Source organism: Myotis lucifugus, unplaced genomic scaffold (assembly GCF_000147115.1).
Source record: "Myotis lucifugus unplaced genomic scaffold, Myoluc2.0 scaffold_1611, whole genome shotgun sequence".
Taxonomy (NCBI): domain Eukaryota; kingdom Metazoa; phylum Chordata; class Mammalia; order Chiroptera; family Vespertilionidae; genus Myotis; species Myotis lucifugus.
The window spans coordinates 25998-40648 of NW_005872659.1; the positions used below are offsets into that span (position 1 = coordinate 25998).

Here is a 14651-nt window from a genome sequence, read left to right on the forward strand (position 1 = left end):
TGACTTAAGCGCCACGTGTACCCCACACCGCCGGGCCTTTCCGGGCCAGAGAAGGGGTGGGGTGGGTTTTTGGCTCGCAGGGCCCTGACGGCGGGGAGAGCTGAGCGAGGGGGCGGGGCAGACACAGGAGGCGAGGAGGGACGCCTACGGTATGTTGTAGCTGGCCCAGTAGGTCTTCTCGTAGAGCTCCGCGGTCTTGTCGGCCACCACCACCATGCCCCTGGCGAAGAGAGGGCAGGGCGGTGAGGAAGGGCTCCTGTGGGCTCTGCGCGCTCCAGGGCCCCCAGGGCCTCGCACCGCCTGGGAGCAGGGTTACGCCCTGAATCTTGAGCCCCCATCAGGGATGCCTTCTCTGCCAACCTCGCCTTCCTTGGGTTTTCTCTCCCACACGCTGCAGCCTCCGGGTCTCTGCCTGGAGCCTGGCCCCTCCCCAGGGCACTCACGGGATCTGCTCCAGGATGGTGAGCACCCTGCTCCCAGGGCTGGGCCCACCCGGCACGAACGCCTTGTAGTCCACGATCATCCATTGGTTGTTGTACCTGCCGGGGGCAAAGAGGGAGGACTGAACGGAGGCTGGAGCCACTGCCCCGGGCCCCCCTGCCCTGATAGTCAAGCCCTCGCCCACCCACGCCCACCTCCTCGACGGCCTTCCCCACTGTCCCCAAGCTCTCAAGTTCCAGTCTCTTCCTGTCCCTCCCCTGGGGCCTTTCCCGGGGTGAAGCCCGCAGGAGAGGGCAAATGCTTCCCTCCTCAGCCTCAGTTTCCCCCGAGTGTAAAACAAGGGAGGGTGCCCGGGCTGGTGCTGCTCAGTGGCTAGAGCGGCAGTTCTCAACCTGAAGGGTCTCGGGTTCAACGCCCAGTTAAGGGCATGTGCTTGGGTTGCAGGTTCGATCCCTGGCCCTGGTCGGGGCGCGTGTGAAAGGCAATCAATCGATGAGTCTCTCTCAGATCGATGTTCTCTCTCCCCCCGCCCTTCCAGTCTCTCTAGAAAGCCATGGAAAGGTATCCTTGGGTGAGGATTAAACAACAGAGCAAAACGAGGGAGGGGACCCTCGTGAGGACCGTGAAAGGGCTCTGCAGAGGGCGAGGGGCGCTGAGGGTCAGAGCGTCAGGGGGCGGTTGGTCCCTCTCTCGGGGCGGGGGGGGGGAGTCGGGAAGGACAAGGGCCGAAAGCCCACTTCACGGGCGCGGTGGTTGAAACTCTTGGGAGGCTCTGCCCAGGTGTCCCCGGTCCGAGGCCAGGCGGTTGGCCACGATGTTGCGCACCCACTCTCTATCACGCAGTCCTGGGGCTGCACGAACTTCCACAGGGACGGGTTCCTGTTGCCGATGGTGGTCTCCAGGGTCACCTGCGGGGGAGCCGAGGGGGCGGCGTGAAGAGCCACCTGGCTACAGCCGGCGCATGCGGCTTCGTCGGCGCTCACGGTGACCACGTTTCAAAACCTCACGTTCCTCCCTGGGGCCGGATGGGCACTGCGGGGACTCGTGACCGCGCATCAGCTTTGCCCGGGATGAGCCCCTGAAGAGCCCAGGGGCCGTGTCTAGGGACCCCCCAGGCGGTCGACTCTTCCCCAGAGGGTGGCAGCCGTTTCCACCCTGCCCTGCAGTTTCCCAGGGGGCTGGGGGGCTTGCGCTGCTGGCCCCCAGATGGCCTTCGTCTCCGCACTCACAGGCCTCCCGGCAAAAGGAGAGCAAGGTAAACTGAGGCCAAGGAGGCTGAAGACTTGCCCAGGGTCCTGCTGGTAAGCGGGTGGTCCAAGATGCGACCCCCACCTTCCAGCTCCCCAATCAGGGCTTGTTCCCCACAGCAGGACACTCCCATGCTTCTCCCCTTTTCATACAAAACTGAGAAACAGCTAAGAGAGCAGCAGCCGTAAATGTGACCGTAAAAGAGGAATCCGCCGGCCGGTGTGACTCAGTGGTGGAGTGTTGACCAATGAACTAAGTCATTGGTTCAATTCCCAGGCAGGGCACATGCCCGGGTTGTGGGCTCGATCTCCAGTAGGGGGTGTGCAGGAGGCAGACAACTCATGATGTTTCTCTCTAATCGCTGTTTTTCTCTCTCTATCCTTCTCCCTTCCTCTCTCTTTAAAAATCAATAAAAATATATTTTTTAAAAAGAATAAAAGAGGAATCTGCACAGCAGGCCTGAGTTGCGATGCCCAGGCAGGGACAGCTTCTCCCCTCCCCCCACCCTCTTGCTCTTGGCAGCCACAGCCATCGCCAGGGCTGAGACCAGCTCGGTCCCCAAAGCCCCGCCCCCGGGGAGCGAGGGGCAGTGCGGAGTCACTGTCCTCTCTCTCCAGCAGGCGGCTCTTAACCTGGGGCAGTTCTCAGGGAGCCTGCAGACTTGGATGGGGAAACCAGTACATTTTATTTCCACTAACGTCAAACTGAATTCCCATCTCCTCCATTGTTAACACAGGCGACGCCCCACGGAGGTATGAGGGTACTGAGCTGTCCCGGACAGAAATCACACGCTGCCCCACCAGGGGGCCATATCGTTTACGGCCCGCGTTACTTCTAGGTGACTCAGGCGGCACCTGCGCCTGCACCTTCTGTTCCGGCACAAACGTTTCAGACTGACTTAGATAACATTCTGATAAGCACATTTCAACAGGACGGGTGTCCTTTCTAATCCCGCATGTTTTGGTTTACACACTTAAAAACATTGCTTTGGGGTGGGGGCCACAGCTCCCAGACAGCCGAGGGGTCTGCGCACAAAGCCAGTTACGGACCCGGATGGGAGGTAAATGTCCACCTGGACACTTTCCGGGTAACTGATTCCACCATTTCCATGTTCCCCACCTGGGACTGAGCAAGGGGCTGCCCTCACCCACCGCTTGGCCCTCTCACACCTGTTTCAACTTAAGGGACTAAATCCCTCACTCCCCTCAAAAGCTAACAGAATAGAGCCCGCCCCCCTCCCACCCCCAGCGAATTGGCATCTTTAGAGCCATGTTTTTCTCCTCTGCGTGTTGCCCTGGCGATCGCAGGGCTCGCTGCCCCGGGGAGGGTGCCAGGCTCCGATTTCTAAATGTGTTTGGACCCCCTCCAGGAAAAGCCGGTAAAAACAACACCTCGTAAACATTTATTCAGAAAACCTGGCCAGGTTAGAGGGGTTTTGTGGAAAGCAAGAGAGAAGGTGGCGTTTCAGCGAGGTCGCGCGGGAGAGGGACGGCTCTCCTCGCTGAGGTCAAGGCCGTTTCCGAAGGCCCCGAGACCAGCGATTTCTGAGGAGCTGTGTTACAGTGCAGAGGCCCAGGCCGGCGGCAGGCTCAGGACGCCCAGCTGGGCCCTGCGGATCTGCATTTAAGAAGCCCCACTCTGTCCGGCCAGCGTGGCTCAGTGGTTGAGCGTTGACCCATGACCCAGGAGGTCACAGTTCGATTCCAGGTAGGGCACATGCCTGGGTTGTGGGCTCGATCCCCAGTGTGGGGCGTGCAGGAGGCAGCCAATCAATGATTCTCTCATCACTGATGTTTCTATCTCTCTCTCCCTCTCCCTTCCTAAAAATCAATTTTTAAAAAATATATTAAGGGAAAAAAAAGCCCCACCTACCCCCCTATGGACAGGTACTAGCTTTATCAGGGGGTCACTTCGTAAGCTATATAAACGTCTCATCACTACGCTGCACACCTGAAACTAACAATGTTGTATATCAACTGCAATTGAGTCATTTTTTTAAAGGAAGCCCCGACCAGTAGTCCAAGTGCCTGCCCGCCCACCGCTGCTGTGAGAGGAGCACCCCGGGGAGGACGGGGTCAGGGTAGGGAGACTCACCAGCCCGCTGCTCAGGACGTAGAAGTCATCACAGGAGAAGATGGTGCCGGGGTAGGACGAGAAGACCAGCTTGTTGCCAGGAGCCAGGGGAGAATCCTCTGTGGGGGACAGGGCCGGAGTGGGGGTGCTGGTCAGACAAGCCCACGTGGGGGGCCCGCACCCCCACCCATCCAGACTTGGGAGTGTCCCGGTGGGGAGCAGCAGGCCCCAGGGGAAGCCTTTTCTTTTTTAATTTAAATTCTTTATTGTTCAAAGTATTACATACGTCTCCCTTTTCCCCCATTGACCTCTCCCCGGCCGCCCCCACCCCCGCACACACACATTTCTTTCTGCTATTTAGCAAGTCAGGTGTGTGTGTGTATGTGTGTGTGGGTGTGTGTGAATGCTAGTAACAAAATACATATATATACTGACTGCTTACTAGTACCGTTTTTACTTACTTTTTTTTAATGTTTTTATTGATTTTAGAGAGAGAGAAGGGAGAGGGAGAGAGAGAACCATCAACTGGCTGCCTCCTGCCGGCCCCCTACTGGGGATGGAGCCTGCAACCCGGGCATGAGCTCTGACCCGGAATCGAACCGGTAACTTCTTGGTTCATGGGTCAATGCTCAACCACCTGCGCCACACTGGCTGGGCTGGCTTCCCTTTTGTTTTGTTTTTTATTACCAAGACCTACTGCAAAAAATGTAATCCAGAGGGCAATACCCAGGAATCTGAGAGCATGGGCTTTGTTTGGGGGGGATTCTTTTCCCTGGCTTTATTGAGATATAATTAACAAATACAAATGGTCAATATTTAAGGTACACAATGGGATGAGTTAAATCGCTGTGAAATGATGACCATAATCCAGCTAATTAACATGTCCACCACCTCACACAGTCCCGTTAGTGTGTGTGGTGAGAACGCCTAAGTTCTACTCTCTTAGCAGAGTCCAAGTATACAACAGCATTGCTAACGAGAGTCATCACCCTACGTTAGGGCCCCAGAGCTTCCTCATCTTCTAACCGGAAGCTTGTACTCCCTCTTCCCCCACCCCTAGCCTCTGGCAACCACCAATCTACTCTCTGCTTCTATGACTTCGACTTTTTTATATTCTCTATATAAGGGGTATCATGCAGTATTTGTCTTTTTGTGTCTGGCTTATTTCACTTAGCATAATGCCCTCAAGGTCCATCCATGTTGTTGTGAATAACAGGCTTGCTTTCTTTTTTACGGCTGAATAATATTCCACTGTGTGTGTGTGTGTGTGTGTGTGTGTGTGTGTGTGTACACCATATTTTCTTTATCCGTTCACCCATCGATGGCCACATGGGCACTTAGGTTGTTTCCATATCTCAGTGGCTACCTCTAGGGTTGACCTGGGGCTAGGGGTAGGGGACGCCCTCTGGGGTACTGGGCCTTAGCTGCAAAGTTCTCACTTTTGACAGCAAGGTCGCATTCGTGTATTCCTCCTGTGGTTTGCAGAAATGCTGTAATTCTTTCCTTGCTTACATCCATGCCATTGCAATGGGCTCTGCAGCTCCTCACATCGAATGGTGGGGGCTAGTCCCCCACCTCCGGAATCTGAGCTGGTCACCTGACTTGCTTCGAGCATCCGAATGCTCTGCCAGTTGTTTAACCAGCTCTCACGAGGCCTTCCACACTTCCCTGCCCACATGTCAGGTGAACAAGCCCGAGCTGGCCATGAAGTCCAGCTGCCCCATCACGCCAGCTGACAGCCAACCACACGCCCAGGAATGAGGCCATGCTAGGTCAACCAGCTGGCCCCAGCTGATCCTGAAGCATCAGTGAGCCAGCCAAGATCAGCCACATCTGCCCCAGGACAACAAAACCACCCAGCTGACCCATAGACATGTGACCCTCTCAAAATGGTGGTTTTAAGCTTTTGTTGTTTTAAATGCGGAGGCGATTTGTTATGCAGCACTAGCTAATGAACACAGCTTGTGAAATAAACATTTCTTAAGAGGAAATTAACATGCTAAACCTACGATGAGCTCTTCGAAAGGCCCCTCAGTGACCACAGAGTGCCTAAGGCCAAGGCCCACATCTCCTAGCACCCTTCCCCCACCCCTGCCCGTGTGCCCACACACAGATACACCCACAGCCACCCACCTTGGGGGCCTTCTTGGAACTGGAACCAGTACTTCTTGATGATGCGCAGCATGTTCTGGTAGGAGTTCCAGGTGTTGTGGGCGACCAGGAGGTCACTGTGGCCGGGCAGCAGCTTGATGAGGGCGGAGCAGGAGCCAGAGCCCAAAGTGTGCTTGGTCTTGGTCTTATTCAGGGCCAGCTCTAGGTCCTCCAGGTCCCCAGAGATCTGCAACAGGCTGAGGAGGCCGGGCGCCACCGGGTTACGTGCCTGCTCTGAGTCTGTCACAGACCCACGTCACAGAGGAGGAAACAGCCTCTGGGGGGTTGGGGGCAGGTGATCGGTCCGAGACCACGGAGCCAGGAAGTGGCACAGCCAGTACGGGGCCCAGGCTGTCTGACTATGAGGTGTGTGCCCTCTCCCCTGCCCTGTCCACTCTGGGGTGGCACTTACAGGAAGCCCAAGGGTTTGATGGTGAACTTGCCAGTTGGGAAGGCCACGCTGCCTTCATAGCTGTCCTCTAGGCCCTTCAGCTGCAGGAGGGTCAGCCGCACCTGAGGAGGGGGCAGAGGGGGTGAGGCCTCCTCCAGGCTCACACCTTCTCCTGCCTGGGGTCCAGAGAGAGCAGGAGAGGCCTAGGGTGCACCCGCCAGGCTCCAGCCGGCCCTGACCCACCACTACCCCTCCATGCCAAGCACCCTCCTGCCTTCAATTAATTAACTATGTCCCTGCCCTGTGCCAGCTTCCAAATCACACCCACTTAAGAGCCCAGCTTAAAGCCACCTCCTCCAGGAAGCCTCCCAGGCTGTTCTGAGTTTAGCTACTGGCTGTGCTGCTGCCTCAGGACACCTGTCTCATGTGGCTGACTTCTCCCCCCATCGTCACTGTCATTGTTCTGTAACCATGGAGTATCATCACTGTGTCCCCGCAGGGCCTTGAACTGTGCTGGGCACATGCCAGGTACTTCGTAAGCATCTGCCAGATGGATGGTGTGTCGGTGGGTAGACAGATGAATGGATAGATGGGTGGATAGATGGGTGGATGGGTGAATGGGAGGGAGGAAGAGCCTGTTCTAGTGAGGGTAGGAGCAGGTGGGCGGGTGGACAGTGAGAAATCCTGAGGGACAGGTGCACACCTGGCCCAGGTGAGGTGGAGGTGCTCACAGACACTGGCAGGCGCTTCCAGAGACCGCCGTGGTGTGCGCTTCACAGTTAAACTTGAGGGGTGCCAGGGGGTCCATACATGAATGACTTCGTTAATGACCTGGCCAGCGGCCCCCAGGCACAGTGCCCTGCCTGGGTCTCTGGGCTAATCAGCAGCTCACCTGGCTCAGGAAACAAGAGTCCCTGCACCCCAACTTCCTGGGTTTTCTAGTTTCCCCTTCCCCTTCCTCTTCTATGAAGACTTTTCTAATGCAGTCAACCCAGCCGCCTCCCTTGCATGCAAGTAAAACAGCGCGCTGACAGTGCACTACAGGGACTCTGACGGCAGGAGGGCAGAATGGGCTGGAGGGACAGGGAGGCCAGGAGGGACAGCTGGAGCTCCATCACGTGGATGGATGGATGGATGGAAGGATGGATGGAAGGATGGAAGGAAGGACGGGTGGAGACTGGACAGATGGGTGAATGGCAGGTCTATTTGGAGGGAGGGAGACAACGATGGCCACATCCAAGGGCTGGCCAGGAAGGGCGGGACCCAGGTCCCCACAGCAGACCCAACCCGCGCCCCATCCCACTGAGCACGCGGCCCCGCCCACCTGGTGCCAGTAGGCGGAGTCCTTGTTCAGCTCCACCTGCCTCTGCATCCACTCCAGGTTGGCTTCCAGGAAGCCCTTGAGCCTCTCGCAGTAACCAACCTCGTACTCGAAGGGGCCGCAGTAGTTCACCACCGTGTTCATCCAGTGCATATAGATGAGCTGGGGGGGGAGAGGCGGGCGAGGTGGGCAAGGGCAGGGCAGCAGGCTGCGCTCTCCCCTGCGGACCCCACCGGCTCCCCACTTGGGTTAAGAGTCCTCACCCAGAGCCCCGGGCGCCGGGATGGCAGCGCCTCTGCTCACACTGGCTCCTCTCCCTGACGGCCCTTCTCACCCGGCCAGCGCTTACCCCAAGCAGAGCCCCGGGCCGGACATCTCCCTCCGCTGAAACCCGTTAGCCTTCGAAGTCTGTCCTAGATTACACCCCCTCTGTTACCAGGACCCCCACTCTATATATGTGTTTGGCACGCGTGCCGGGGGTTGCCCACCCCTGGGCTGGGGTGTGGGGGGAAAAAGGAAGGTGACTGCTGATGTGTATGGGGTTTCTTTCTGGGGTGATAAGAATGTTCTGGAATTAGACAGTGGTGATGGCTGCACAACCTTATTAAGATACTAAAAACCCCCACTGAATCAGACCTTTTAAAATAGAGAGTTTTACGGCCTATGAACTGTATCTCAATATAAATGACTGATGACTGAATGAATGGGAATGGCAGGCACCACGTTTAGGGTGGGGCACCTCAAGGGGAAGGGAAAACAGGGGGGATGGGTTGGGAGGGGGGCTGCAATAATGTCAGGAACATTGTAGGTTTTAGTTTGGGTGCTCACGTGATCACTATGCTTTATAACTTGGAATACTTAAGTGTTTTTTATATGCATTCAATGGAACCTCATGGAAACGTTTAAGGAATGCACGTGAGCCTTTCTCCCCAGCCAGACGGAGGGCTGGGGCGGGAAGCCCACTCTGCACAGACCTCGGCGCCGTCCGAAGTTCCCTGGGGACCCGTTGGTGGGGTGTGGGGGAGGCAGGAGCCCCGGCGTCCCCACCTGGCCTTACCTCCTCGGTCACGGCGGCCTCCACCACGCCCGCCGCGTAGGCCTGCAGGCTGTCATTGTAGTGGCCATTGGTGTGCAGCTCCAGAAAGGCCCACCTGAGAGGGAGGGGAGGGGACACGTGGTCAGCCCAGGGACAGGTGCAGAGCGGCCCTCCGCTCGGCACAGAGCGTCCCCAGTGTTAAACCATCCCAACACCAGCGACGAACTGCCTTCAATGAGCATCTGTCTGTCTGTCCCTGTGCACTTGTCAGGCTAAACCCCTAAAAGAGAAAAGACTGGGTCGCAGGGGACATGTATTTTTAATTTGAATGAATATTGACAAGCTGCCTCCCCCAAGAACTGAAATAACCTTCATTCCCGCCTCTGTGCCAGGCACTGTTCTAGTCACTCGCATGTCTATTAACTCTCTTTTTAAATATGTTTTTTATTGCTTTTAGAGAGAGAGAGGAAGGGAGAGGAAGAGAAAACATTGATGTGAGAGAGAAACACGGATCGGCCGCCTCCTGCGTGCTCCCCACTGGGATTGAGCCTGCAACCCGGGCATGTACCCTGACCTGGAATGGAACCGGCGACTCGGTGCACCCGGTCGACACTCAACCAACTGAGCCACACCGCCCAGGGCTATTTTCTTAATTTTACTGGTCATTTATAATTCTTTGGTTCCTGTCCTTCACTCATTTTTCTCCCTTGTGTTTTTTTAAATCTTTTCTTATGGCTGGGTGAAATTCTCTGCATATGTATTAGCCCTTGGCTTGTCACTAACATTGGAAATATGTTTGTGTTTTCATCGATCTTTGCTTTTGCACATAGAGGTTTCGTTTTCGTACAGCCAAATCTATCAGCCTTCTCCTGGGTGGGTCTGGTTTTTATCCTTGCTCCAAAGACCCAAAACCAGTCCCCCAGGTGACTCCTGGAACTAGGAGGAAAACATCTAAGGCAATTTCTATTAAGGCAAGGAGGGCAGCGGGAAGACCCTTATGTGACCTTGAAGAGGCCCCAGGAGGAGGCGGAGCCAGGCTCGCCAGGACTGCCTCATGGGAAGGCAGCTGAAATGCCACCAGGAGCTCTAGGACAGGAATAGCTCTGCCTGGAGGAGAGCCTGGAGAGGAAAGACTAGCAAACTTCCAGCAGGCCAGCCTGAGTGCCCACTGGGCACCAGACACGCAGGGTGGACAAGGATGGATGACACCCCGCCCCAGCCTTCGGAGAGCTAATGGGGGTAGTGTACACAGATAATGACATAACAGGGTGTGGACGCAAAGGGGCCACGTGCTAACCTGACAAGCTAAGGGGAGGCCTGCATGGCAACCTTGCCAACTCAGAGACCTAAAGCAACAGCGAAGATGGCCTGAAATGAAAGCTTTCCAACTAAAAGCAGTTTGTGGTGGGTACTCATGTCCTAGGCAGGTCCTTTCCCTGACAAAGGTCAACCTTCCCAGAGCCTGTCTCTTTTTGCGACTAAGATAACCTACCTAATAACATGCCTTTGGAATATCAAAGTAATTCCCCCCCCACCCTAAAACACAGGCCCCTCATTCTTGTCATCAGGCTAATTGTTAACTGTTAACTACCCTTTACCTGCCTGTGTCAGAGAAGTATGTGCCTATGCCTTTTACCTTTTATCCAATCCCACGTTTCCCCGCTTGGCTTTCTCCCGCCTCCCGAATCTACCACCAATGGATTTCATGGGACCCGCTGAGGTCTTCCCCTTTGACGCTGGTGTATAAAATAAACGGTAGGACTGCCATCTTCCAGAGCATTTGCTCAATCCCTTGAGATTCTGCTTCCTGGCAATTGTCGTCAGTTTGGCTCAAATAAACTGACAAAAATTCTTACAGGTTTGGACGTTTCCTACGTTGACAGGGCTCAGAGCGGTTATCCACAGAAAGGAAAAAACCTCCTACATCCCACCCCACCTTTCTGAACGGCTGGGATTTCTACCATGAAAAGTTCATTGCTTTTATAATAATTACCAACATTTTAAAAAGCGAGTCATGGCTTCTTTCACGCTGGGCAGGAAGAAGGCTGCGTGGAAAGTGGCATTTCTCCTCCCCCGCCCCTGCCAGGCCACAATACCCCAAATGTGGCGTTAGTCACTGCCTTACGCAACAGAGTGCCACCTTATCCCAGGGCCACTGGGGTGATTCCATTCAGATGGCTCTTATTCATTCCGCCTGAGTCTTCAGAAAACCCAGATGGACAGGTACCCACCTATCTTCCCAGAAGGCCTCGGGTGAGGGAGGTTTTGCTCCCAGCTCCCAGCTCCTGTGCTGGAGTTGCCGGGGCTGAGCTCTGCAGATCCTTCGATTGCCTCGGGCCCTAAGCCCTAATCAGATTACTTCTGATCCAGGGAGGTTGTCCCAGGCTCAGCACTGAGATAGGGCTGCTGTCCCCCGCCACCTACAGCAAATGTCCTAGATCTCTGATAGCGAACCTGAACCGCTGCCTCAGTTGGCACCCCCTGCCCGCCCAGCCTCAACTCCTCATCTGTAAAATGGGAAGGCTTGGGCGTCAGTCAGCAACTTTGAGAAACTCTGCCTCAATCCCTGGGCAAAACAAAAACACCCGCAAGAGGGTGTTTCTAAGCTAAATGAGCCCAGTAAAGGCTGCTTTTTTTCTGGGATCATGTCCTTGCTGCTTGCTTGGTTCTTAAAATAGCTGATCCCTTATGAGAGACAATTGACAGAGGTAGATAAGGACTGTTCTGTTTTGTTTTTAATGTGCTTGCCCGACAAAAATTAAAAGTTGGCAGCATGGGATCTGTGAAGCCAATCTTTTTCCACACTGATTTTTTAAAAATACATTTTTATTGATTTCAGAGAGGAAGGGAGAGGGAGAGAGAAACATCAAAGATGAGAATCATTGATCCGCTGCCTCCTACAGGCCCCACACTGGGGATCGGGCCCACAACCCAGGCGTGTGCCCTGACTGGGAAACGAACCATGACTTCCTGGTTCATAGGTCGATGCTCAACCACTGAGCCACGCCGACTGGGCCACATTGATTTTATGTCTGATTTTATGTCAGGGGTGGCTAGCGCCTCTGAGAAGCCAGTTGGGCAAATTCAGACCTTTTGTGTGAGATGGGCAGGGGGTCACCCGGCTTCAGTGTACAGCATTCCTGGGTGCCCTCACCAGGTAGGGTGTCCACCTTATCTGTGGCTGCCACCCCTTTCTCATTCTTGAATGCGTATGTTTATCTTGCATCCCTTTTTTAAAAATATATTTTATTTATTTTTTACAGAGAGGAAGGGAGAGGGATAGAGAGTTAGAAACATCCATGAGAGAGAAACATCGATCAGCTGCCTCCTGCACACCCCCCACTGGGGATGTGCCCACAACCAAGGTATATGCCCTTGACTGGAATCGAACCTGGGACCCTTGAGTCTGCAGGCCGACGCTCTATCCACTGAGCCAAAACAGGAAGGACTGCATCACTTTTTAGAGAATAGCTGGGTTGTGTTTATCCATTGGCGGGGCTGGGTTTCTGTGTTGGCTGGTGGATTGGGGTTGCCTGCTGGCTTCCCAATAGGCTAATTCCCTCATATGGATCTTCACTTCCTCTCCTAACTGGATGGTGATTTATGCAAAGAGCTGGTGGGGGAACAGATCAGGAAAGGAGGAAAAGGTAAAGCTGGAGGATTCGGCCTCTGCAGGACCGAGGCCAGAGCTGGGCTGGTGCAGGCTCCAACTCTGGGGGCATCTCTGACCCCCAAACACCAAATCCTAAATGTTTCCATGCTATGTGGGGAGTATTGGTCCAAGGTCAGATACTCAAAGAGAGCTTATGAGGGAAGAGGGTGTGGAGTGTATCCCCGGGTCCCCAGTGGTGAAATCTGGGGTCTAGAGAAAAGGAGGGAACCCCTAACCTTACCCCTCCCCATCCTGGCCTCACCTTTGTGCCTCCTCCTCTAGCTGGCATCCAGGCAGGATTTTCAGGCCCTCTTGGCTCTGCTAAGCAAGGCCAGAAACATGTGTGAGTCAGCAGTGACCACAGTCACAGAGCCACAGAGCTCTGGTTCCTCCATAGATGCCAGCCAGCCCTGGGGCCTCCTCTTCCCAGGAGCCTCCCCAGATTACCTCTGCCCAGCTCCTGTGTCTACAGCAAACCCTGCTCCCAATTTTTTCTTCTGTCTGATACCCTCCCAAGTGCCACAAAGCACCAAAATGAGGGTGTCCTGTGTCTCCCCAACATCTGCAGGAATTAATGCACGCCAGCAAAATGGATGCGGGCAGCAGTGGCCATGCCTGCTGGAGACAGCAATGTGGTTTACGCACTGGGATGAGCCCAGGATGGGGTGGGGAGCGGAGTTCCCCAAGATCCCCCGAAAAGCCAGGGCCCCGCTGACAAGGTTTGAGGCAGACTTTCCCCAATCCCACTGACTCGGGCTCCCCTTTTGGCACCGTCTCCCCCACTGAGTGGGCACCCAGCCCACACCTGCTCAGCTCCCTATCCTCAAGGCCAAGCACACCAGGTGAGTGAGTGAGTGAGTGAATGAATGGGCCCAAGCCCTGGTATAAGGCCTGAGAGGGGCCCCACCCAACCTCCCAGCCGAGCACATCCTCAAAACTCCGGGCCAAGAAGGGGAAGGCAGACAGGCAGAGGGATTGGGTGAGAGTCACACAACAGACCGACAGTCCAGCGAGAAGGACAGTGATCACCATTGCCCGGGACGGAGCACTAAGTCTCTGGCCCCGTGAGTTCCCCCTGGATCGGGAGAGAAGAAAGGGAGGAGCAGAGCCCAGCCATGGCATCATCGGGGTCTGTGCAAATTTCGGGAGCCTCTGTTTTCTGACCGGCTAAGCCAGGCTCTATCCTGCGGCCTTGGTTCCGGAACAGCAGCGAGGGGCTGGCACCCATCGGGCCAAGTACAACCAAGAAAGTGAAAATTAGTTTCCTGGCGGGCTCAGCAGGCCCAGGAGGTGGGGCAGTGGAGTGTGGACAAGGGGAAGTTGTTACCACCAGCCACGGACCCTTCCAGATGCAGGCACAGTGGCCCCGACGACCAGGACCCGGTCTCTGGGGGGCAGAGGTCAGGCACCCCAGGCCAAGGTTGGGGGATGCTGCCTCAGCTCCCACCCAGCCAGGGCCCTGGCCCAGAGGGCGGCGCTGTATGCTCAGAAGCGGGACGCTGACCCCCAGGGAGACAAGGGCTGGTCCTGGGGACGGGCCAGGCCCTGCGCCCAGCCTCCCCCGCTCCCCCCGCTGGTCCGGGCGGAGTCGGGGCTCCCCTTACCCTGTCTCGTGAATGGCGTTGGTGAGATTGGCCCCAGGCCACGGCGTCGGGCTGGCGGCCATCCACCAGCTGCAGCTGGCCCGTCCTGGCATCCAGGACCACCGAGCGGCTGCGGGAGGCGGGGGGCACCGGCCCGTTGAGCCCCAGGGGTCCCTCGGGGTCGGGATGGCGCCCGTCCAGCCGCTCAGAAACAGCCCGGCCAGCAGGGCCAGCCCCGGGGCCAGTGCCGGCGCCCGCGACAACGCCGGGGTCAGGCGGCCGCCGGGGGAGCGGGACGGCGGGGCCACCATCGCCAGGCGGAGCCGCACGCAGCCCGCTCACGTGACAGCTCCCCGTCACCGCGGGCGCAGGGACAGCAGGTCGCCGAGAGGAGAGGGGAGGGGCTTGGGTTCAGCTCTTCCGGGATGGGCGGGGCCCGGAGTGGGGCGGAGGGGCGGGGCCTATCTTAAAGAGCCCAGCACCCCTGTCCACCTACGAAAACCCTGCCTAGCACACGTCCCCCTAACTTTTTATTTTTCAAAATTTCAAACCTCGAGCAAAGGTGCAAGGAGGAGAGTAAATACCCACATGCCTACCATCGATTGCTCATATTTGCTTACATTTAATCAATTTCTCTTGATATATATAGAGGGTGTCCCCCAAAAATGTATACTCACTTTAACTCACTTAATTTTGAAAACGTATGTTAATAAACACTGACTTCATAATCATTCAAAATGTGTATACATTTTGGG

At 55.9% G+C, this 14651-nt stretch overlaps 1 protein-coding gene across 1 annotated transcript in view; it reads right to left on the reverse strand.

Annotated features, from left to right (window-relative positions):
• LOC102436863 (putative phospholipase B-like 2) overlaps window positions 1-14265 on the reverse strand; it is a 16704-nt gene extending 2439 nt beyond the window's left edge. Inside the window, 13 exon segments of the mRNA XM_006107969.3 lie at window positions 147-220; window positions 444-548; window positions 1195-1229; window positions 1231-1272; window positions 1275-1349; window positions 3784-3881; window positions 5896-6110; window positions 6326-6426; window positions 7629-7787; window positions 8683-8776; window positions 13918-13949; window positions 13951-14057; window positions 14060-14265. Of these exon segments, the coding sequence (XP_006108031.1) occupies window positions 147-220; window positions 444-548; window positions 1195-1229; window positions 1231-1272; window positions 1275-1349; window positions 3784-3881; window positions 5896-6110; window positions 6326-6426; window positions 7629-7787; window positions 8683-8776; window positions 13918-13949; window positions 13951-14057; window positions 14060-14207 (1285 nt within the window). The 5' untranslated portion in view covers window positions 14208-14265.
• Between the last annotated feature and the right edge of the window lie 386 nt (window positions 14266-14651).